At 35.5% G+C, this 26,310-nt stretch overlaps 1 protein-coding gene across 1 annotated transcript in view; it reads left to right on the forward strand.

The window, feature by feature from the left end:
• LOC136030036 (tuberin-like) overlaps positions 1-26,310 on the forward strand; it is a 142,291-nt gene that overhangs the window by 105,068 nt on the left and 10,913 nt on the right. Inside the window, exons 20-23 of the mRNA XM_065708653.1 lie at positions 1,856-2,010; positions 14,096-14,235; positions 18,878-19,204; positions 22,302-22,662. Coding sequence (XP_065564725.1) covers positions 1,856-2,010; positions 14,096-14,235; positions 18,878-19,204; positions 22,302-22,662 — 983 coding nt within the window. The remainder of the gene's footprint in view (positions 1-1,855; positions 2,011-14,095; positions 14,236-18,877; positions 19,205-22,301; positions 22,663-26,310) is intronic.

The following is a 26,310-nucleotide window of genomic DNA, read 5'->3' on the forward strand; positions in this document are numbered from 1 at the left end:
CTTAGATTTGCCTATAGTATAATTTTCGATGGTAAGTTAAAGTCTCGTTGCTAAGCTCTAGTTCTTTGTAATAAGTAAGCTTGCAAGCTAAATTCTACTTTAGTCTTCCTGTTCTGGGCCATTGAAAGAAATTATTATTCAAAAGAAGCCAGGGATTTGAACTTTAAGTTAGCGGATTGGCAGGGCCAAACTAAGGTCTATCCCTACAGAAAGTGTTTATGTACAGAAGTGGTGTTTTGTTTTTTAGTCTACATCGAGACCACGTCTAGGGAGTCTGTTTTTCAGAGTTAATATATATGCGTGTTTAGTCAAGTGACATTTGGAAGAATACAAGTAAGATTTATCCAGTAAAGGTTATTTTTCCAGTAACTCAGGTAGGGCAGGAAAAGACTTCGAGAGAAATACCGTCACTAGTATATCGAAAGGGGGGCCCGTTTACCCTCCAAAGAGATAGCTTGAGATATTAGTGGTGACCCAGGTTGGGTACACTCTTGGCCTAGAGTTTGGCCCGTTTGATCGTTCGATCACGTCACCATACCCTGGAGCAGGGTATACCATAAAAGGGTACTAACATAATCCATATTTACAGTACAGTAGTGGTATCCGCGAGGTATTCCATTACAATATTTGGCGCCAACGAGGCTCTCCCTTCCAATAAGTGGTGCAGCAGGGCCGACTCTCGGTGTGCAATGGGTGTATCTGAATATTTGTTCTGGGGGTGAAGGGGCAGTGGCTAAAAGTTGCTGATTTTTGTCCAACCAATCATAGTTGTTTTACACTGTACTCCTGATTCGTATTTACGTTGTTAAGGATTTTGCTACCTATAACTCTGTCATATGTCAGTTAGGGTAGAAATGGGTCCTCTAGCCACAGAGAAAACGAATCTTTGTACACCTAGGGTAATACTTCTGTTTTCTTCCCTATAACTCAAGGAGGGGGGAAAGTACAGGTATTAGACCCTTTTATTGAATTTAAAGAATTATATGCCTTTTCTGTTATTTGAAGCCTAAACTCTTAGATTTTAGCTCCTTCTGTACATGTAGAGGCACTTAGGGCATTTAAGGATATTCACCAGTCATCTTTTATCGCTGCAGCCGCCTAAACATTTTCTCCTGTTGAAACGTTGCATCGAGATTTGTGGGGTCAGCTCGGACAATGTGAGGTAAACTTGGTCGTAGGGTATTTTGAGAATATATTTCTCTTCTGGTAACGCATGTTGTCACTGGAGGACGATTTTTAAAAATTGATGTTTTGGCATGCAAATTATACACACAAGTTATCTCTACATCGTGTATTTGACCATTTCGATAATCGGTGTTGGTGTCGTCTTCTGTCGTAGAGAAGGTTAATTTTTAATGCCTCAGCTTGAGTCGGAAAGAGTGCTGTAGGCTGCCCCAAACATCAGACAGTTTCCTGAAGGATGCATTTGCCTGACCGATTGTGAAATCCACTTCTCTTTGGCACGACCCAATGTTGTATGGGTAAACACGCATAATTTACCTTAATAAAAAACCCATCTGTGGTTGCTGCCGTTGCAAGGCAGGCCATCATTCATAAAAAAAAACACAGGCAAATTATCGATAAAACCGTAAAAATTTGTATATCTAAACATCAGGAGTGACTTCCTAGACTATGAAAACACCTTTGTAGTTTTCCAAAGACCAAGATTGGAAAAAATACCCCCCCAGATTACCTAGATTTGAAAATTATTTCTTTGTGTCTTCATTGAATAAAACTGAAATAAAAACCCTTTCCCCCTTCCCTATATTTTCGTTAATTGGCACCCCTATTAAACGCGTTAATCTAAATAAGCTAATGACAGTAATTTACATAATAATCTAGAAATATTATTTAGGTGACACAGCGTGGGTCATGAGAATTGAAAATGACGGTTTAAATGTCGGTGATGCCTGTAATCCCAGAGATAATATTACTTCCATTTTTTTGCCAGACCTAGGACATAAACCAAACAATGCTGATATTCAAGATGAAGTTTTCGAAGATCTGAGGGTATGTAACTATTTTCCTCATGAATCATAAAGTACTCCTTTTCTCTTATCACTGCTTGTTTCATCTCTCTGAGGGCGCGGGGTTTTATCACGATTTACAATTTATTCGATTTAATAAATTTCAAATTGGTTGTTTACGTGACCTTTCTAAAGACCGTAGATGCCAGAAATAATCAATATCAAATGTCGTATAATTTTTTATTTCTTTTTTTTTTTTACTCTGTATTCTGAGGTTATATGGAAGTGAATTTATAGTAGGACATTCCAAGCCACTTTCACAAACTTTTGTTTCAATAGCCCTCCGGTCATTCTATTTTCTGTTAGTGTTTTGCGTATTTTTGTAGCTATTCAGTGTAGTAAAAAAAATTAAATAAATAAAATCATCGGACGTGGCAGCAGGTCAAAATTGGTGTTTTATAGCTTTTGTCGAAAGCAGCTCAATTAGTAAGCTCCTCAACATCAGGATCAGGGTTTAGGTATTGTCACTTTGGACAAAATGAACTAGAACTACGTTGCCCGGGCAACGTGAAGTGTTGCGGCAACCTTTGTCCGGCTTCGCCGACTAAAGTGTTGCGAGAGCAACACTTTATTTTTGTTTCTTCGCTATCGATCAGTAATCACATGATCAAAGCCTATTCCTCAGCGTTGAAAAAACAATAACAAAATAGTATTGAAAGAAGGGACTAAATTGACTTTGCAGCCAGTTGAACTTTATCCTTTTCAATCGTAGACATCGTGACGGATGAAAACTCGGAACAATATCTTATATAATCTAGTTGTTATTATAAAGCTATCCCTAAGTTTTCAGGATCAAAATACCATAGATGACATTCTATTAATTATTAGGAAACTATCTCATTGTTTTACATTCTCGTTTGTGCTTGTTTCTTCACTATCGGTTAAATGATGAAGTTGTCAGCCTATCGAAGTTTTTAAAACGGTATGTTCAAACAAGAACAAAATTAGTTATCACATGACCAAAGGCTATTACTCAGCGTTGAAAAACAACAACTACAAAATAATATCGAAAGAAGGGACTAAATTGACTTTGCAGCCAGTTGAACTTTATCCTTTTCAATCTTAGACATCGTGCCGGATGAAAACTTGGAAAAATATCTTATATAATCTAGTTGGTATTATAAAGCTATCCGTAACTTTTCAGGATTAAAATACTATAGGTGACACTAATTATTACGGAACTACATCATTGTTTTACGTTATCGTTTGTACCCGTTGTGTAAACACTTAATTTTACCAGATTTAAAGAGATCGAATATAATGTGTACCAATTTGCAAAAATTTCAAGCCCAAAGTGAACAGATTCTTACTTACAAGTCCCTCTCCTGTGATAGACATCAAGTTCACCGGAAACAAATAAATGGGTACACCAACTAGCAAAAGTTGCAAACCCCTCATCGCTGAAGAAGCCCAACAGCCGATTATTACTTACATGTCTTGCCACTGGAACCAAATTGGTTTAACCATAAATACACCGGAAACAAATAATAGGTACACCAACTAGCAAAAGGGGTAAACCCCTCATTGCCGAAGATGATTATGAGCTAACAGCCGTTTCTCGCCCAAAGTAAACCGGTTCTTACTTATAAGTCCCTCTCCCGTGATAGGCATCAAGTTCACCAGAAACAAATAAATGGGTACACCAACTAGCATAGTTGCAAACCCCTCATCACTGAAGTTGACTGTGGCCTAACAGCAGATTATTACTTACAAGTCCCCTACATGTCTTACCACTGGAATCAAATTGGTTTTACCATCAAATACACCGGAAACAAATAATAGATACACCAACTAGCAAAAGTTGCTAACCCCTCATTGCCGAAGGTGATTATTACCTAACAGCCGACAGTTGCTAACAAGTCCTCTATATGTCTCACAATTTGTATTGGCCTAGATTTCATTTGGGTGTATACCTTACTACTGAAGTAGTCAACCCCTTTAAACTTTCAAACTGGTATACCTCATGAAGGAATTTTTGTACCAAAAATGGATGTCATATACTTTGATCAGCTCATCAAGAGCTATCGATTGCCGTCGAAAAAAAAAAATTATATCTGTCTTAGTTCAAAAGTTGATTTTTTTTTTTTTTTTTTTTTTTTTTTTTTTTGTTGCTGTAGGCCAAGTTTCTAACGTCACTGCTTAGAAAGGAGCAAACGATAAGCTTCAATTTCTTTAGCAATGAGAAAACTTTTACGATTTCTCTACCGCAATCCCAAGTACGAAAAACCGAATGATAAACTCAGCTGAAATCACGAACAGAAATGGGTAGAAACAATAGATGGCAGCACTTTTGGACCCGTGGGAAAATGCCACATTTTTGCTTCTGTAAATTTTTCTATTTATCACTCAAAGAAGATATATTGGCTGTGGGGCCGGGTAACTGTCGCATATATTTAACACTTATTGATTTTAGTCCATCTTCAATTTGAAAGTGGTGCCTGCCATCTTTCCTGCTAGAATGGAGCTTTCCACTAGAAAGCAGAAACATGGTTTTATGAAACAAAAGCTTGGCTGCACAACTTCAGATACTCCTCTCTGACATAGGCTATATAACTCCACTTCACTTCGCACACCATAGGCTCTGGCTCGTGGACAAGCAAAAGCCATCCTTTCTGGCCCCAGGCAAGAGTTCTGCGGAGCTTTTCAAAATGTAATGTCATATTCATCAATCCTGTCTGAGGTCCACACTTTCTGTAAAAACCGCACAGGTTAGACCCTTACCAGTTTCCAGGAATAAGCTGAGATCAGCGGCATAGAAAAAAAAAACGGGACAAAACCAAAGTGTTGCTCTCGCAACACAATAAACCTGAAATAAAACCAAAAATCGAAAATAGCAAAATAAAACCAAGGTAATTTTTTCAGAAAGCAGCTCAACTAGACCTACGTTGCCTGAGCAACGTGAAGTGTTGCGGCAACCTTTGTCCGGCTTCGCCGAATAAAGTGTTGCGAGAGCAACACGTTGGTTTTGTTTCTTCGCTACCGATCAGTAATCACATGATCAAAGGCTATTCCTCAGCGTTGAAAAAACAGCAACAAAATAGTATCCAAAGAAGGGACTAAATTGACTTTGCAGCCAGTTGAACTTTATCCTTTTCAATCGTAGACATCGTGACGGATGAAAACTTGGAACAATATCTTATATAATCTAGTTGGTATTATAAAGCTATCCGTAACTTTTCACGATCAAAATACCATAGATGACACTCGATCAATTATTACGAAACTGCCTCGTTGTTTTACGGTAGCGTTTGTACCCGTTGCGTAGACACTTAATTCTAGGTTACAGTGAGTATGGGTAGGCTACACCAACTAGCAAAAGCTACTAATCCTTCTTCACTAAAGATGATTGTAGCCTAACAGACGATTATTACTTTTAAGTCCCCTACATGTCTTACCATCAAATACACTGGAAACAAATAATAGGTACACCAAATAGCGAAATTTGCAAACCCCTCACTGCCGAAGATGATTATGAGCTAACAGCCGACCTTTCCTTACAAGTCTCCTATATGTCTCACAATTGGTATCGCCTTATTTTTAGTTTCAGTGTGTACCCTACTACTGAAGTTGTCAACCTCTTGAAACTTTCAAACTAGTATATCTCATGAAGGAATTTTTGTACAATCATCAAGAGCTATCGATTGCCGTCGAAAAAAAAATTCTATCGGTCTTAGTTCAAATGTTGATTTTTTTTGCCGTAGGCCAACTTTCTAACGTCACCATTTAGAAAGGAGCAAAGGATAAGCTCCAATTTCTTTAGCAATGACAGAACTTTTATAGTTTAAGAGGTACATCTGATAACATTTCTCTACCTCAATCCCAAGTCCAAAAAAACAAATGATAAACCCAGCCAAAATCACGGCAGCACTTTCGGACCCGTGGGAAAATGCCGCTTTTTTGCTTCTGTAAATTTTTCGTTTTATCACTCAAAGAAGATATATTGGCTTTGGGGCCGGGTAACTGCCGCATATATTTAACACTTACAGATTTTAGTCCATCTTCAATTTGAAAGTGGTGCCTGCCTGCTAGAACGAAGCTTTCCACTCGAAAGCAGAAACATGGTTTGATGAAACGAAAGCTTGGCTGCACAACTTCAGATGCTCCTCTCTGACATAGGCTACATAACTCCACTCCACTTCGCACACCATAGGCTCTGGCTCGTGGACAAGCAAAAACCATCCTTTTTGGCCCCAGGCAAGAGTTCTGCAGAGCTTTCCGAAATGTAATGCCATATTCATCAATCCGGCCTGAGGTCCACACTTTCCGTAAAAACTGCACAGGTTAGACCCTTACCAGTTTCCAGGAATAAGCCGACATCGGCGGCATAGGAAAAAAAAAAAAAAAACGGGACAAAACCAAAGTGTTGCTCTCGTAACGCAATTAGTAAGCTCCTTAACAACAGGGTCAAGGTTTTAGTTTTTGTCACATTGGACAAAATGAAGAAAACTGAAATAAAACCAAGGAACCTGAAATAAAGATTAAATAATCCTGAAACCTGCAATTAAACCAAAAACTGAAATAGAAACCGGTCAAAACCTTAATGGTTACAGGTGAGGCATCGACATATTCTGGTCCTCGCTTTAAACCAAACTCGCTTTCAACCAAATGTTTTCTTATTTATCTGTTTATTGTTATTTTTTTCCAGAGGCACTTCATTTGTAAGGTTGGTCGTATAAACTTCGGAGGGGACTCATTCGATTGGAAACGGGAATTTCTAGTGCCCTTTTTAAGAGTCAAAAGTGATCAGAAGGCAACTAGCCCCCCCACGCCCTTTTTTCCCAAATGCTTTAGGTTAAAAATTAGATAGCTGTTTTGTTAAAAATAGTTCAAAGGTTAGATAACAAAATTCTGGTATCGACACACCCCCTGGTTCCGGGGACATGCTTTGTAAGTTATGCCCTGGGGGCAAATATGGTCCACATGGAAGGGATGCTCGTATAAACTTCAGAAAAAGGCTCATTTGATTGGGAACTGAAAGTTTTAATTCACTTTTTAAGAGTCAGAAGAGATCGGAGGGCAACTAGCCCCCCCCCCCTCCTCACACCCTTTTGCCCAAACCCACCCGCTAAAAATATTGAGATAATCATTTTGTTAAAAATAGCTTGAACGTCAGATAACAAAACTCTGGTGGCAACATTACCCGCTAGGGCCTGGGGGGAGGTGTTGTAATTTATGCCCTGCGGGTATATATGGTTCTTATGGAAGGGATGCTCGTAAAAACTTCTGAGAGTGCTGATTTGATTGGAAATCAAAAGTTCTAATTCACTTGTTAAGAGTCAAAGGATATCGGAGGGTAACTAGCCCCTCTCCACGCCTTTTTTTCGCAAACCCGTCCGATACAAATTTTGAGATTGCCATTTTTGTTAAAATATAGTTGAAAGGTCAGATACGCAACCCCCAAGGCCCAGGGGCCATTTAAAAATAAGTAGTTCAAACATCGAATAACAAAACCGCCAGGGTCAACAGAACCTCCCAGTGCCCGGGTCAAGCATTTTTAATTATGCCGAGGGAGTGTATGAGGTTTTTACGTTAATGGTGGCCGTATAAACTTCGAAGGTGTATTATTTGATTGGAAATTGAAAGTTCTAGTTACCTTTTTATGAGTCAAAAGCGACCGGAGGGCATCTACCCCCTCCCCCCACACTTCTTTCCACCCCCTCCACACTTCTCCCCCTCTTTTCCCCAAATGCATCCAATGAAATTTTGGAGATAGTCAGTTTGTTCGAAATACTCCAACGGGTCAATAACAAAAACTTTATGATCAACATACCCCTCCTCAGAGCCCGGGAAAGGGTTATAACTCAACCCGCGGGGCATATAAGGTTTTTAGGGAAGAGGCGGTCGTATAAACTTTGGAGGGGACTCAAATGAATAGAAATTGAAAGTTCAAATTCCCCTTTTAAGATTCAAAAGTGATCCGATGGCAACTAGCCCCCCTCCCCTCCGAACCTTCTTTTTCCCTAATACGTCCAATTGAATTTTTTAAAAGCCATTTTGCTGAAAATGGACCGAAGATAATATAACAAAAACTCCAGGGATAAAACAGCCCCCCAGAATTCGGGGCAAGTGTCGTAAAATGTGCCCTGGGGACGTATAAGGGTTTTACTAGCCTCCTCCCCCCTACCAGCCCTAAGGCCATGGGTCCCAATGTTCCTATTTTTGAGCGGTAATTTATATAAAATGGATGGTTGTATAAGCTTTGGAGGGGGCTCATTCCATTGGAAATTGGAAGTAATAGTGACTTATTAAGAGTCAAAAGTGATGGGAGGGCAACTATGCTCCCATGCCCTTTTTTACCCAAATGCATCCGATATTTTTTTTTTAGACAATTTAAAAATCAGATAAAAAAAACTCCGGGTCAACACAGCTCCCCGGGACCCAGGAGCAGGTGTTGTAAGTTTTGCCCTGGGGACAAATATGGTTTTTGTGGAAGGATTGCTTATATAAATTTCAGATGGGGCTCCCTTGATTAGAAATCAAAGTTCTAGTTCACTTTTTAAGATTCAAAAGAGATCGAGGGCAACTAGTCCTTCCCCCGCCCTTTTCCCCCAAACCCATCCGATAAAAATTTTTGAGATAGCCGTTTTGTTAAAAATGGTTCAAACATCAGGCAAGTGCTGTGAATTATGCCCTTGGGGCATATGATTTTCTATAGAAGGGATGGTAGCATAAACTTAGAGGGGACTCGTTCGATTATAATTGTAATTTCTAGTGCCCTTTTCAGAGTCAAAAGTGACTGGAGGGCAACTAGCCCCCACAAGGCCCCTTTTTCCTAAAATTCTTCTGATCAAAATTTTGAGATAACTATTTTATTCAAAATAGTTTAAAGGCCAAATGAAAAAATTACTGGGTTGACACTACTTCCCGGAGGCAAGTGTTGTAAGTAATTCCCCGGGGACATATAAGGGTTTTATTTAAGGGGTGGGTGTAGAAACTTCAGGGGTCGCTCATTTTTGTTGGAAATTGGAAGTTCTATTTACCGTTTTAAAAGTCAAACGTGACCGAAGGGTATCTAACCCTCCCCCTCCCTTCAGTCTCACACACACACACTCTTTCCCCCAATTTTATTCAATCAAAATTTTTGAGATAGCCATTTTGTTTGAAATAGTCCAATGATCAGGTAACAAAAACATTGGGGTCAACATAACCCCTACCAGAGCCTGGGGGAAGGGTTGTAACTTATACTCTGGGGGTATATAAAGTTTTTATGGAAGGGGTAAACTTCGGAGGGCGCTCAAATGGCTATAAATTGAAAGTGCTAGTTCCCTTTTTGAGTCAGAAGTAATCCGATGACAACTAGCCTCCCACCATCCCTTTTTTCCCCAAATGCTTCCGATCAAATTTTGATGTAATTATTTTGTTCAATATAAACCAAGATCAATAATAAAATCTATGGGTTTTACACAGCCATGCTTCGTAAATTATTCCCCGGGGGCATATAAGGTTTTTATGGAATTAAAGGTGTTATGAACTTCAGAAGAGGCTCATTCTAGTGAAAGTTGAATGTTTTAGTTCCCTTTTAAGAGTCACAAGGTTCTGGAGGACAGCTAGCCCCCTTGCCCTCTTTACCCAAAATCCATCCTATTGAATTTTTTAGATAGCCATCTTGTTAAAATAAGTCAAAAGATGAGACAAAAGAAAAACCCCAGGGTCAACAACCCCCCAGAGCTCGTAGGCAAGTGTTGTATCTTATGGCCTGGGGGCATATATGGTATTCATGTGAGGTTTGTTACAATACCTTAAATATCAGATAACCCCAATCCCCAGCCCCACTCAAAAAACGTATTAACGATATTTGATTCCAAAACTTAAAGGAGCTGACCCCTGGCCCTCTCTGCATGGCCCGAACCCCCTACCCTCCAGAAAAATATTGACAATATTTGATTTAAAAAATTATGAGAACTCACCCCTGGCCTTTCATGGCCCAACCCCCCTCCCCTTCCAAAAAACAACGTATTAACAATGTTTCATTGTAAAATTTATGGGAGCTGACCCTTGGTCCTCCATGGCCCGATGCCCCTCCCTCTTCTCCATCGAAAAGAATCAATGATAAATCATGGAAGCTGACCTCTGGCCCTCCCTCCATGACCCAGCCTCCCAACGATATTTAACGATATTATTCCAAAAGTCATGGGAATTTAGTTTTATCTTATTAGCTTTCTCCAAAACTGTTCAAAAACTTAAATTGAACATACAAATCAAGCTTGAAACGAACAAAAATCACTACAGACAAGAGCTTGGGTTTTGCCTCATTCCCTTACTTTAAATGTCTAAAACCTACTGCGTCATTGGGGCTTTGCTGGAAACGGATTATATTACAAATATTTTCTTTTGTACTTACTAAAACATTGAAAATAAACATAAAAATTACAGTAAAATTAATTTTGAACTGATGAGCTTCAACAATTATTATCATTATAAACCAAATATTTAGTTCAATTTTATTGGTTCTTTCCAAGACTACAAGAGACAAATATAGTTTCAATACTAACAAGAGTTTGGATGCTCCTCTCTCCCCGAACTATGAAAGTCTAAAGCCTTCTGCGTCATTGGTGCTTCACTGTAAACAAATTATATTACAAATGTTTTCTTTTCCAGTTATTAAAGCATTGAAAATGAAAATAAAATTATAGCGAAATAAAATCTTGAACTGATGAACTTTCAACAATTAATATATATTATTTCAAATATTCAGTTTGATTTTGTTTGCAGTTCCCAACAATGTTCAAAACACATATAGTTTTCAGTATAAAGTGCCAATTACGCAGCAGGTTTTAGACTTTTACAGTGAGAGAATGAGGCAAAACCCAAACTCTTGTTTGTAGTGATTTTTGTTCGTTTCAAGTTTGATTTGAATGCTCAATTTAAGTCTCACTCGTTGTAAGATTTATTTATTCATGCATATTAGTACCTATTGTGTGTTTGTTTGCTACGATTTTTTTTTTATTTCTGTTCGTTTTGGGTTTCATTTATACATCAAAAGCAAAATAATTTTGTTCGTTTCAATTTTTATTTGCATGTTCAATTTAATGTTTTACTCGTTTTAAGATTTATTTGTTCGTTTATGATATTACATATTTTATGTTTGTTTGCTACGATTTTTTTTTGTTCTGTTCGTTTTGGGTTTAATTTATGCTTCAAAAGCAAAATTTTTTTATTCGTTTTAATTTTGATTTGCATGTTCAATTTTAGCTTTACTCGTTTTAAGATTTATTTATTCATTTATGTTAGTATATATTGTATGCTTATTTGGTACGATTTTTTTTATATTTGTTTGTTTTGGGTTTCATTTATGCTTCAAAATCAAAATATTTTGTTCGTTTGAATTTTGATTTGCATATTCTACTTAAGCTTTACTCGTTTTAAGATTTATTTATTCATTTATGGTAGTACCTGTTGTATGTTTTTTTGCTATTATTGTTTATTTAATTTCTGTTCTTTTTGGTTTCATTTATTCTTTACTAGTAATTTCTGGTCGTTTCCTGTTTCAGTTGTTGTAGGTTTCTATTTTGTCTGATCGTAAGTTTAATATGGCCTTTAATTTTCTTAAAAAAAAAACTTCTTTGTCGGAGAGTTTTTTTTTAAATTAATTCATGGGTGAGCGTCGGTGAGCGTCGGAGCTCATATTTTCCTCTTTAATGTGGGAGGAGGACAGATCTCCAATCCAGAAGGAGGAGGGAATTATATCCATGTTGATGATCATCTGTATAAGAAGGTAGAGATGTATCGTGAACAATTTGTCACCGTGTATCAGATGAAATATGCTAACTCTATTCACATAGAACTAGGACTTTTATTGCAGCTTCCGAATAGTATTTTTCGCCAAACGAGGGGCTAACGATGAAGTCGATGTCTAGATGAGAGGCCAAGAAATTGTTTTCATAAGATCTTACCAAAAATATCTTCTGATGCTTCCCAAAAGACTGAAAATATACATTTTTTACTTTTATTTATATTTAATTTTAATAATCACATTTAGAGCTTAAAATCATACCTGTCCGTCCCTTCTTCCGGCAGTTTGTAAGTCTTTATAGGTTTTCAATTAAGATGAATCAGAAAGTGTCATCCCAGTAAAACATTATTAGAATAATCCTGTAACTTAAATGTCACGGAAAGAAAATGTCATTAGATAAACTGACGGACAAAATTTCATATTTTATTACTAATACTTTTTAGTATAATTAGCCTTAAGATTCTTGTCCCTCCTTAAGATTTGTTAGTTTTCTGCCCTCTTATGGTTTTAATAAATCCACGAAAAAAGAAAATCTGTGTAGTTCGATATACAGTTTTTCTGGGAGGGGGGGGGGGGTTAAAGATACAATGAAAATTGGTTGAGATTTGTTGAAAAGAGGACAGTTTTCTTTTTTTTTCTTTTTTTTTTACTTAGGTTGTTCTCTCAGAAGAAAATAAAGAAAATATGATAATTCTTGCGCGGTGAATGAACATATCTGAGATTAATGAATCCAGTGATACAAGTATCCCGTGCTTTTGGTACACATTATGGTTGGGGGCTTGTCGCTTGTTTCAGAGGGAGCATATACCTTAAGCGTAGGAAAATATAAAATATTGGCGAATTATTGGTAGGAATTCTTCAAAATTTAGGCTTAGCATTTTGCTATTAAAATGCTTGCGAAAAATGAATATTCATATTGGTGCAAGCGCATTTTCAAAACTGGATATAGGCCTATATAAATACATCGAAATTAGCCAAATTTCTTATTGTAATGATCGCTGCGAATATTCTAGAAGAAATATCATTTTATTCTCATACTAAAATTCTTCTATGCCATAACGGTACAAATTGAGACTACGCCAATATCAATGCATTTAGTCATTCGGCTCTTTACATATTTTGTAAAGCGGTTCATGTTTTCTGTGGTCATGTCTTCACCAAAAATAAGAAATATTCAAAAAGAAAAAGTTGTACCATTCCATAGACTATTGGACAAAACTTGGAGACGGCAAGATATAAAATCCTTCTATTTTTATTGTTGTTTAGTTGTAAATTTGGCGATTTGCAGTAATGAACAAATCTTGGCCCATAGTAACCGACAGTTTAGAAAGTTTTTTTTTGAAAAAAAAAAATTATCCACTGATCAAACTTCACATCTTGAAAACTTGGAGACTGATAAAACATCTTGTAAACTGATAAAAAATTCTAAACTTGGAGACGGCAAGACATTAAATATTCTGTTCAAGAGTCATTATTATTGTTTAGTTGCAAATTTGACGCTTTGCTATAATGAGCAAATCATGGCCCATAGTAACCGACAGTTTAGAAAGTTTTTATGAAAAAAAACTGTCTACATTTAAAAACTTGCCATTTAAAGCCGATACATAAATAGTGAATATTTTTCGATTAATCTTAGAATAGAAGTTTATTGCGAAAAAAAATGAATAGAATTTGGAAAAGTGCCAAAACCGCCCGGAGGTGGCGTCAGACTGAAATGGAAATTGCACCATTAGAATCATTACAGTAAAAAATTCTAACTAGGGGAATTACAGTACACCGCCTTGAACAAAAAGGATTATGGATGGGAATCATTGATGCGTTTCTTTCTTCTTCTTTTTTCTTTTTCTTGAAGACCATATCTTTTTCTTTAGCGGTCATTTTGATAGTCAAGGAGCACACATAAAGACGTAGAAGTACATCAATCAAAGAGAGCATAGAAAAAATAACAACAAAAATGTCGAGAAACTTAAACCGTCTTGAATTCATGTGGAATGACCCAGCGGTGAAAAAAAATTAAGTGTATTATCATTATTATTATTTTTGTTTTTGCTTCACTGCGTGTGACAGTGATGCAACAGTAAGTTAATAGACAGAAAGCTATATTACAAAATTAATGTAGAAAAGGAGTGTCACCCCATGACCTACGTTTTTGACAAATTGACAAAGGTAAAAAAAAAATATATTGTAAAATTAGGCTGTATTTTCTTTCCGCATATTGCTAGGTTGTTTTTGCTTTCCCTTTGTCAGAAATTTAAAATTTATCAATAGAAATGAGTTTGTCATATATTAATTATCTTTTTAATTGTAGTATCTTTTAATTATCATCGTTTTTAAGGCTTTACAAACACGTTTTCATTCAATCGGAGCAACTGATTCTACTGAAAGTGATGAAGATATTCATCTGAAAGAAAATGGCGAGGGTCATATTGGGGAAGGAGATGCGAAGGTTCGCAGGCAAAGTTCAACCAAAGAAAGGTAAGCCAAGCAAAGCAAATTAAAAATTATTAGGTAACCAAGCAAATTAAAAATTTACAGAACGACTTATTTTAAATGAGGTCGGAAGTACCTTTAAGTGGCTTTTTTCTAAGCTCAATGATAGCTAGGATATTTAGGCATTAAATGCACTCTGTGGGGGATCCCACAGATCTGTGGGGAATCCTTCTCCCTACAAATAACCCACTGCCCCTCATTTATAATAACTGATGCACAGTTAAACACCATTATATATAGTTTTATGAAATATGAAGTAAACTAGTTTAGTTAATTGAAGCGTTAAAATAAATGACAGAGACATTTTTCTACAATAAGAAGGGAGTTATGCCCCACATAATCCTTATCCAAGCTTAATCTAAATGGAGGGGCATGAGAGATTAATTTATATTCCCCTCCCCCACACCCGGTTCCTTTATTTATCCAACAATTAGGGCATTGAATTGTGCTCTTTTAGGCAGCTGGCATCCCCTCCTCCCACCTTCACAACGACCAACCATGACCTTCATAATGGGTGATGTACAATTATACGTTTTTCTTTATTCTTTTTATTTCTCTTAGTTTCCCTTGGGCTGCTCAATTTTTCATTTGGGAAGAATTTTCCAGGGGAAAGGGGACTGTTGGGGAAGGGGGGGGGAGAATTTTTCTGGGGGAAGACAGCAGATCCCAAAATTTAGTTATAAAAAATTGTATTTAATCTTTGTCTGAACAAAAAAAAGCACTACTTTTATTAATTTTAGTTGGCAGAAAAATAAGCTTTATTAAAGCTTATGGAACAAAAAAAAATTTTCTATGAAGTATATATTAGCATAAAAAAATGTGTTAAAAGTGACTGAATGGAAAGTAAATCAAACATTTTGAACAAAATATAAGTTTAATTTAAACTTTGCTGGCATCTGATTTGGTAAATTATTGTCAATTAGCAGTCTCAGTAAATTGGATATAACCTAAGAAAGTTATAGTTCTGTAAAAAAAAAATTGTCGCAAATTCCCTGATGGTAAATGAGAGTAATAAACTAATTATGTTGTGGAAAATATGAATTCCCTTGCATAAAAAAAAATATATGAATGTATTGTAATATAACAGTACGAAAAAGGATCGCCACTTCACTCTTGCTTGATCAATATGAATTGTTCATTTTTGGATAAAGAACAGGTTTATACTTTTTTTGGCTGTTTGAAATAGTTTGGGCACTCTATTAACCCTCTTGTGATTGGCCAAAGTGGAGCTCTGAGAAAATGCTTTAGTGCATATCTTTCATAAGGTCTTTCTCCAGTATGAACCTTGTATGCGTAGATAAATTAGAATCCAAGAAATTACTTTGCTGCGTATCTTACATTTATAAGGATTTTCCCTGCATGAACCTTCGCTATGAAACTTCATCTCCGGAGCCTTTTATTTAAAATATTTAGAATATTTCATTTTGATTGCTACACGTATGCCAGTGGTTACTTCAGCATAATTATTTCCCTAAATCTCTTCTAAATCCAGTTGGAAAAAAACATTCTCATCTGAGTCGTTTGGAAATTTGTTAGTTAGAGGTTCCATTGTTTCATTAGACAAGCTGTTACCTTTACTTGGGTTTTCACAATATTCAGCCATCTATAAAATATATTCATCTGCAAAGATCACAGTTAGATTTTATACTTATAGTTTATTCTTGTTTTTGACTGGCTTATAAGCAGCTGAAAGGAAAAGAACATTCTCAAATGTTCATAGAGAAAAAATAACCAGTTTAACTGTTGAAGCATGTTTTTCCTGCAGTTAATAATCTTTGACACAGTTTTAGATAAGTAAAATCGACATAATCGCCAGTACATAGTCATTGATTTGTTGCAAGCAAGAAAATGTAATCTAAGAAACTGCTAATCTAGTAAAATAAATTTAGTAAATTACCTAGAAGAGTGGAATATATCTTGTGAGTAACTTGTAATAGAATATTAATAGCTCATTTCATGACTAAAAAGTTCAGGGTATTAGTTATAGTAGTATATGCCCCTGTAGGACCGACTGACGCACATATTGGTGACTCAGATGAAGTTTACTCACAATTACAGGAGCAAAAAGACAGGGTCCCAGATAGAAACATGGTGTTTTTATTAGGACATTCTGGCGCCTAGGTCGTTAGAAATACGGATAGACGGTACAATATCCTAGATAAATTTTGTGTAGGAAAGTAAAACAGTAATGGCTGCAGATTGGTGCAATTTTGTAGGTATAACAATCTTGCTGTACCCAATGCAGTGATTGGTTATAGAATGGCCCATAAGCTGACATGGTATTTATGTGATGGTAAGACAGTAAACCTTATTAATGAGATATGACATAAAAATCTGCTTCAACTTTGTATACTAAAGCCCTCATCCTATAAAATACACGCCATAACTCAATATTAAATAAAAAAAAAACAATTTTTTTTAAATGAAAATAAGGAGCAACATTAAAATTTAAAACGAACAGAAATTACTCCGTATATGAAAGGGGCTTTTCCTCCTCAACGCCCCGCTCTTTACGCTAAAGTTTGACTCTTTCTCTCAACTCTACATTTTAAAACAGTAAAAAAATTTAGCGTAAAGAGCGGGGCGTTGAGGGGGAAAAGCCTCTTTCGTGTACGGAGTAATTTCTGCTTATTTTAAGTTTTAATGTTGCTCCTTACTTTCATTTAAAAAAAACTTGTTTTTTTTATTTAATTTTTGTACGTTTTTGAATTAATGCATGTATTGATCTTGGCTCTCCGCACATAAATAATTAAAATGAAATTCACATATTAATTCATTGCAATTAATCGGAAAATTTTGAGAAAAAATGAGCGAGGGAGGAGACCTAGTTGTCCTCCAATCTTTGATTACTTAAAAAAGCAACTAGAACTTTTAATTTTTTACAAACGTTTTCATAGGTAAAAAAATATACGTAACTTACGTAATGAACTTCTATATTCGTATGTTTTTATTGCGTATGTGACGGGGTTCAACCCTCGTCGATACCTCGCTCTTTACACTAAAGCTTAAATTCTGTCCCAATTCATTAAGAATGACCTCTGAATCACAAAGGCCGTAGAATAAATAGTTGAAATTGCTAAAAATACTTTAGCGGAAAGAATGAGGTATAACGAGGAGGTAAACCCCTTATATGCGTAATAATTTTCGGTCGTTTTAAGTTTTAATGCTGCTCCTTACTTTCAGTAGAAAAAACTTTTCATATTTATTTTTTCATTGTTTTTTCAAATAATGCCAGAAAATCCTGCGCCCCCTTCATTGAAATTATCTTCCCCTATGAGAAGTTTCTCCATGGAAATATTCTCCCACGTAACCCCCCTCCTCTCAACTCTCCCCCTAAACCAAAAAAAAAATCCCCCTTAAAACGTCTGTACATTTCTCAGTAACCATTAATATATGTAAACACTGGTCAAAGTTTGTAACTTGCAGTCCCTCCCACGGGGACTACGGGGGAGTAAGTCGTCCCTAAAGACACAGTTATTAGGTTTTTCGACTATGGTGAATAAAATGGCTATCAGAGAATTTTGATCTGGTGACTTTGGGGGAAAATGAGCGTGGGAGGGGGTCTAGGGGCCCTCCAATTTTTGCTCACTTAGAAAGGGTACTAGAACTTTAATTTCCGTTAGAATGAGCCTTCTCGCGATTTCTACGACCACTGAGTCGATACGATCACCCCTGGAAAAAAACAAACAAAAAAACAAATAAACACGCATCTGTGATATGTCTTCTGGCAAAAAATGCGAAATTCCACATTTTTGTAGATAGGAGCTTCAAACTTCTACAATAAGGTTCTCTGATACGCTGAATATGATGGTGTGATTTTCGTTAAGATTGTATGACTTTTAGGGGGTATTTCCCCCTATTTTCTAAAATTAGGCAAATTTTCTCAGGCTCGTAACTTTTGATGGGTACAACTGATCTTGATGAAACTTATATGTTTAAAATCAGCATTAAAATGCGATTCTTTTGATGTAACTCGATTTTTTTTAGAATTTCGGTTACTATTGAGCCGGGTCGTTCCTTACTACAGTTCGTTACCACGAACTGTTTGAACAGTATGGAAAATTACATTTTGTCGATTTATTTTTATTTGTTAAAAAAAAGAAGAGACATAAGTGTTATTATTGTGCGGGATCATAATTAAATATGGTTGACCTTGTGTCGATATGTATAACGGAATTGCAAATGCAACTTGGATTAAGTTGAAAGAAAAATAAATGCAGTTATTCTTTAAATTGTTTTTGCAACGAATTAGGTTTTAGCTCATTTTTTAGCATAACCAACTTAGGGACTTCAAACTGCGGTTAATCAAAACCTACCGACAAAACTTAAGTCCCGAACATTTAACAGTAAGGAAGATCATTTTTCAGTATGGGTCGTATCGTATCGCAATAATAGTCTTCGTATTGAAATAACGGTTTTAGGATTACTATAGAAGATTCGTAACTTGTATTGTTTTTATTATTATTATGAAGTTGAAGCATTTATAGGACATCCTATGATACCATTCCGCAGGAGCAGCTGAGCTTATCGGCTATAAAGAACTATAATGAAATTACTGTCTACTATAGATTGCTATAGAACTATTATATAGAATTTTCAAATTATTACTAAACCAGCTTATTTACAGGAAATCATACGATGTTATTCCAGAAGAGCAGCTCAGCTCATCAGGTGGAAAAGAGACGTCCATACCTCTGGGTATGGGTATACCACCTACGAAAGATGTGGAAACCTCAGAAACTATCAAAGTGACGGAAAGAAGAGACCGATATTTGGCCGATGACACATTGCCATTTGATGGTGAATCATATGTTGTGAGGGGACGTACTCAAACAATGCCGTCAAGTATGAGCGGAATACGTAGACCCGTGCCCTCTATCTTTGACAAGAAGCAGGAAAGTGTCTTGAAAACAAAGGAGGCTAAAGAAGCTGTTAAGTCAGGCTTTAATACAAAGTAAGCTGGAAAAGTTAAAAAGAAAATTGACGTTTTTCTTCTTTTTTTCTTTTTTTTTACGTTAATTGTGTTTTGGTCAAAGTACAATGCTTTATTTTTTTTATTCAGGTTTCAGAGCGCACACTGTTTTTACAACATTTGGAAAAGCTTTATAAAAACTGAAACTGTCGTCATCCCCAGAGGCTAGGCTACAAGACCCTTTAACTGTTTTGAAGAAAATCACTTTTCAAAATTGTCATCAGTGGTGAGAGAAAGGACCATCGAAAAAGGTCAAAGGGGGATGTTCTCCCTTCGATTAATCTTCAACATCTTCTGAAATTTTAACTTAATACCCTTAGCTGTTCCTTATATATTGGTGATACTTCCCTCTGACAACCAGCACGGATGCAGTGTGGTTTATTGTGTTTGGAGGGTGGGCAACTAAAAATCTTATCTCCTTTCTTTGGATGATTCAGTTACTGCGACTGTAACTTTTTTCTGCATATTTCAAGCCACCTCTTGTAAATTTGACTAAAGTAAGCAGAAATTACCACAAATAAGAGTGGCATTACCGCCCTCCTAGACCTTCTAAAAGCTGGAATCTATTTTGTGCTTTACGGAAAATAAAATTTTAAACAGTTGAAATTTTTATATAATTGTAATGTTAGAAAATCAAAATTGCTGGGAGATCTAGGAATTAGTAGCGTCAGCTTTAACGTTGGATAGCGTCGCTCTTGTTTGTGCTAATTACTATTCTTTTTTATTTTGACTTAATTATCCATTTTAAATATTTAGGAATCATATATTCACCCATAGCAGAATTTATTACCCTTATTTTTGATGTGATTTTTATTTTCTTTGAAACCCTATATTAACATAAAATTAACATAAAATTATGAATATTAACATAAAAATAAAGATAAAAACACGAGTGTTAGAGTCTTACCTCCTTTGAAAAGGGTAATTCAACCCAAAGATTTTCTTCTGGTAAAGGGTGGAATGCTTCCAGTGGTGCCTTCTGTTCTCTCGGGTGGAATTACTGACTTATACTATGACTCCAAGAGCGCTGTTTTCAGACTTATATTCTTTAGGGTAACCAAATATTCCCAGGTGGAGTGTCTTGATGATCTACTCCACAGTAGTGAAATTTGTTAATACTCTTCTACTGCATGAAAACTTCCTCTGCAGCAATATTGGTCGTTAGAGTTGATCTAGCCTTTCCAAGTTTTGGTGATCGCTTCCGTTTGTACTGATTCGAGATTTGGCATACTGGGAATTTTAAGACCATCTTGAATTGATTCAGTTAATACTAAAAGTACTTCTTCCTCATTGTCTTCTACTCAACACGGAGTGATCTTTTTAATAACAAGTATTTTCGTGTCTATAACCAATGGATTTATTTTTTCGATTTCTTAGTGCAAGTACCATCCAGCCAACAAATAACGACATCAAGTCATGCCCAGCAGAATCATAAAGCTATTAATGACAACTTAAATAAAAATGTTAGTGTTTCATTTTTATTCCATTGTGTTGAAAATAAAAGAACAACATTGGACAAAAGAGTATAACAGATATATTTGTGTTCATATTTGAGACTAGGCCATGTGTTAAGAATCATCTGTCTCCATCTATTACCACATAACAAAAAGTCAAAAAGAAAAAAATCGGCCAATTTCTGAAAACGTCAAGATGGTTCTATGTAAAACTAGCTATATGATTGATATCAAAATTAAAATGAATTAAATTTTGTTTTTTATTACATTTTCTGGTTCTGCTGGGTAGTATATCATAGCCAGATTCTAGCTCTTTTTAATTTCTGTTAACCCATGTAATAGTGCTGGATGAGTCTCTCATATCTGGTGTTGCCTACGTTTTGAATATAGGTGTATTTTCTAAAAAATACTCTTTGAAAAAAACCGTCAAATGAGAAAAAATTACCATTTGAAACTGTTTCAGGAACGATATCTATGATTTTGATTTATTATAAAAATATATTACTACTACTACTACTTTTACTACTTAAATTACTAATACTAAATTACTACTACTCTCACCGACATCTCACTGCAACAGCGAGATCTCTGAAAAACACAGCTACGCCCACTCCTTCTCCATTCCAATCTGTTCAAAGCCTCTTAATTTCATTTTTTACCTTAACCGCAGCAATGTTATTCTCGTACATAGTACTAATTACTTTACTGTATGTATCCGGTATACCGTGTAAGGAAACATATTTACGAGAATTTTGAAAGGAAGTGTGAATGAATCTCCTGCCTTCATTGCAGATCTGCATTGAAGGAACCAATGTGCAAATACGATACAAAACCAGTAGAATCTGCAAATGGGACCAGCATCTAAAAAGGACCGCTTATAGAATATCCCTCGCATGGTAGCTTCTTTTCTAAGAATGTTTTGGGTTAACCCTTGGGTTTTGAACAGGATGCTATTTTCAAATTAAATTTGTGTGAGATTTATAGAGTGAAACCTATTGTGGGGGGGGGGGCTAACTGTACTATGAAAAAAGAATGCATTTACAGTCTACCAGTTAAAGACCAGAAAAACAGGCTGTCTGGGGCTGGGGTAGGAGGTTGTCATAAAGAAATATTTAAGGGACACGGGAACTTCCTGGGAGGATGTAAAAAGGGACGCTTTGAGTTGGTTGGGCTGGGGGAGTGTGCATAGCTGTATTGGCCGCAAACGGCTTGGTGCTATGGTGAGTTGTTAGTTGCTGTAGTAGTTAAATAAGATGGGTGCAACAAAATAAAAAAAAAGAATCACGAAATAAAAATTCTTCAAACAGCAACAAAAGGGTAAACGCAAAAACCAACAAAATAAAACAATTATTGTTGCAAAACCTATCACTCGTCATTTTATATATGATCTTCTAACTTTGCATAGTTATAGTATAACTTACGTACATAGACTTGTAGAACTTACTTCCTAGCTAACTTTGTCTACGTAACATATATAGACTTATATAACTATAGGCTTATTGTATGACATATACATAACTTACATACATGTAAACTTGCATAATCAGGATACATAATCATATTTTTTATGTGATTAATCTCTAATCTTCAGGTGAAAATAGACCATCTTAATCTTTTTTTTTTAGTTTTTTGTTCTTGCAACTGTACTACCTCAGAGCTATAGAAACGGGTGAAGATGTTGACCCGCCAATACTTATTGGTCCTGATCGTAGTGATATTGAACTAAGCATTAGAAATTTGGATAAAACATCATGCTATGAAACACATAAAATTGGTGTTATATATGTTGGTTCCAGTCAAGCCAAAGATGAAACTGAAATTTTGTCGAATAAATATGGTTCTGCAAGATATCAGGAATTCTTGAGAGGCTTAGGGTCTCTTATAAGGCTGAAAAGTGCTGATAGTGCGGCAGTGTTTCTGGGTGGATTGGATACCGATGGAAATGATGGTGATTATACTTATACATGGAATGATGGAATTGCCCAGGTTTAATTCTTCTTTTTTAATATTCTATCGCCTTCTTTGTTATATTTTTTCATCATGTGAAAATGTATAAAATAGTGACACAAAAGTATCACTCTTTTTTCTATTCTTTAAAAAAAAAAAATCTGTAACAGCCCCATGCATGTTTGCTCAAGACTAAAGTTTTTTCCTTATATCGTATTAACTACACGTAAGTATAAATAGTTTTTTAGGTTTTTTCTTGGGATTAAGGCCACCAAAACCACTTTTTAAAGTGATGCGGTTTCTATGCTCTATTTTTCCCCGGCCAGTCCATGTAAAAGGAGGGATTGGTCCGTTCGGCTGGGAATTAAAATTTCTGTTACTCTTTCTAAGAGTCGAAAGTGATTCTATGTAGTATTTTCCCCAAAAATAGCCTTTTTTGGTTTCTTAGCATTATTATCTATATTCCGCCATTACATCGTGGTAAATTCGTAGTAAAAATAGTTGCTCATTTTTTACTATACTCCAGGTAAGAAATCCCCTAAAGCTTTTTTTTCTATATTTGAGGCAAGGAAGAAGCAGAAGAAGAAAAAAATATTTAAAATAGACTTATTGAATTCAATATCTCAATAATCTCAGATATCTTCAGAAAAAAAAGTCTTTTATTGGATAAACTATGATTTAACTTAGTTGGTGGCGTTTAGTAAAGACAGATTTGGCTTCGTAAATTCGTAGCAAAGAGCGATTTATTGTTAAAAACTACCCTGGATTAATAGTAGTCAGCTTTTTATTCATATTGTGGTTGGTAATGTCTTATAAATACGTAGTAACTGTAGTAAAGTAGTAATGGTACTCTCCTTCAGCAAGGGGCCGTAAGTGCAGATTAACCTGTGGTAATATAACATGATTCAATTTTGAAGAATTTAATTTCGTGTAAGCCTGGCCAAAGGAGTCAAGTTTAACTGATGGTAACAAATTTCCACTTCTTCTTTTTATCTTTTAGCATAATACGTCAAGTAGGTTGTTGCAACAAATTATAAGTAAAGAGCTACTAGTGCTAATAGTATGCTGATTGAAATTCTGAAAAATGAGTTTTTTACATCAATATATGCATCAAAAGAATTGGCGTTTTAAAGTAATTTAAATAATCTAAAACTCATTAAGGTTGAAATTGCTCTTTAAAATTTATGAGCCTGGAAAAACTTACCTAATTTTAAAAAATGGAGGAAAATTTCCTCAAATGGGGAGTAAAGTTGATGTAAATTACATCGCCAAAATTGGCATATCAGAGAATCCTACTATTGTGATTTAAATGCCCTATTTACAAAGAATTGCACTTTTTCGAGAAGGGTCATGGTCACGAGTACAGGTTTATTTGTTTCTTCCTCTTCTATATTGTTATTCTTGCAAAATTATTATTACGTTTTTATGTTATTATTACGTTTTTTATATCATTATTATTTTTCAAATAAAAAAAAAGTTAAAGATGCAAATATCACGTCTGGAGAACGAAGACTGCTTCAAAATCAGAGAGAACTCATAACCTACATTCTAATGCTTCATTGACCTATCTCTAGGATGGAACTATTTTAAGGAAGTGTTCTCTTGTCTGCAGTCATTACAAAAGAAGACTTCAGTCAAGGAAATAGGATGAACTTCACAAAATGACTATAAGGCAGTGTACAGACCTGTATTATGAGGCTGTGAGGCCATTTGCGTCTCACACAGTATTTCACACATTTCCATGGCCCTATGAAAATTTTACATATTTTAAAACGAAAACAAAATCGGCTTCTGTGAAAAATTAAGAAAGAAGTAGGAAAACAGGAAATACAGTTTACAGTTTCATAAAAAGGAAAAATGATAGACCCTAGGGCTTCAATTAGGGAGGGGGACAGGGTGATATTTACTCAAGGGAAACATCCTTGAGTTTTTACCCCCTCCCGCTAGATTTTGAAGTATACCTTTTTTTTATTTTTTCGTTGGAAATTGCTCTTTTTCGGAATTTTCATTGAAAAACAGGAAATCCCCTCCTCCCTGTGTAAGTTTAAAATATCAAATTTTGCAACTCCTCCTCGTAATTTTCATAAGTTTACTCTATTGGGTAAACCGTGCCATCCATATGGGGTCCCATAAGCATTTCATTAATATATTCTATTTAAGGATAGACTAATCTGTGAGGACGTGGAACCAAACAGTGAGTTACCCGGGCCTGCTAGTGGATCTTGCTATCCAAAAGCTATCTGTATACCAGTTTGAGAGCTTTGGCTAGTACATAGATAACGCTTATTAAATTAAGGATATCTAAGATGGTTTTCCGTGGTCAGGGATAAACTTGTTGCAAATAACTGTTTCTTAAGATTGTTCACCAGTGAAAGAAGAGTTGTTGGTCAAATTTGTATGGTTTTGATTAAACTCCTTTCACAATTTATTTTACTCTGAAAAAGTCATCAAAAATGCGTAAAACCAAGATCTCACGAAGGATTTGAGAAAAGAACAGTGAAATATTTAGGCCATTGGGTAATTATCTACATGCCACAGACCAAAGGTACGTGACACAGATGTCCAACTGAGCAATTTTTAGTAACCAATAATTTCGGTGTTTGTGCTCGTATCTGTTCATTTTCTTCCAAAAATGTTTTTATGAATGTTGCTTGTTAAAAGCAAGCTTATTTATAAAATTAGTCTATACAAAAGAACTTCAAGATAATTAAGAATAGTTTAGAAAATAATCGTGCATTATCTTGTGAGAAGTTATTATGTTTCCATTAGTCTTTAATCTGTATTAGGTTGAAATCTATAATCGTTTAGTAAATATTATTAAATAGACATGATCTGATCTGATTGTTTAATAAACGGCAATACTGTCCCCAGCTTACAGTATCATCCTCATGAATACTTTCAAGACAGATCTAATACCAAACCCTTTTTTGTGCATTACAGAAGAGGCCAGTTGGATATCTTTACTATGTACTTTCTGCCTGTGTTACGCACTTGTTCTTTGACTAGTATTTCGATAGATAGATAGATAGATAAATAGATAGATAGATAGATTTATTCACACGAAAGCCCAGTTTGGCAATGGTGACATACACAAAACAAGTGAAAAAATACGTTTATTACGATACGATATTATATCGATATTATATAGCTATACTATATCAGTTATATTATTACGGTATATTGACATAACCAGTTAGACATCTATGTTATGTACATACTGTCTGCTACATACTTAATCTTCTTGGGTAGTATATCGATACATCATCTAAATTAATATAATATAACGATTGTACCGATATAGCCAGTTGGGCATCAGTATATTGTACTTGCTGTCTACGCTACGTACTTGCTTTTTGGCTTGTATATCGATGCTATTGATGTTCATATGCAATGTGTCTCTATTGATATATCTACAGATATTCTACATATCAATGTGGCTAGTTGGATGTCTGTATTATGTACCTTTTCTGTGCTGCGCACTTGTTCTTTTGCTAGTATATCGATACAGAAATACTTAATCGATCATAGTGACATTGTATAGCGATATGGCAAGTTAGACATCTATATTGTATAACTATTATCTGTGCTAAATGCTTATTCTTCGGCTAGTATATTGATTTTTCTATGATTCAAGTCTCCATCATTAAAAACAACAAAATGGATTGGAGTATCCAAAGTATGAAGGGC

Source organism: Artemia franciscana, chromosome 8, assembly GCF_032884065.1.
Source record: "Artemia franciscana chromosome 8, ASM3288406v1, whole genome shotgun sequence".
Taxonomy (NCBI): Eukaryota; Metazoa; Arthropoda; class Branchiopoda; order Anostraca; family Artemiidae; genus Artemia; species Artemia franciscana.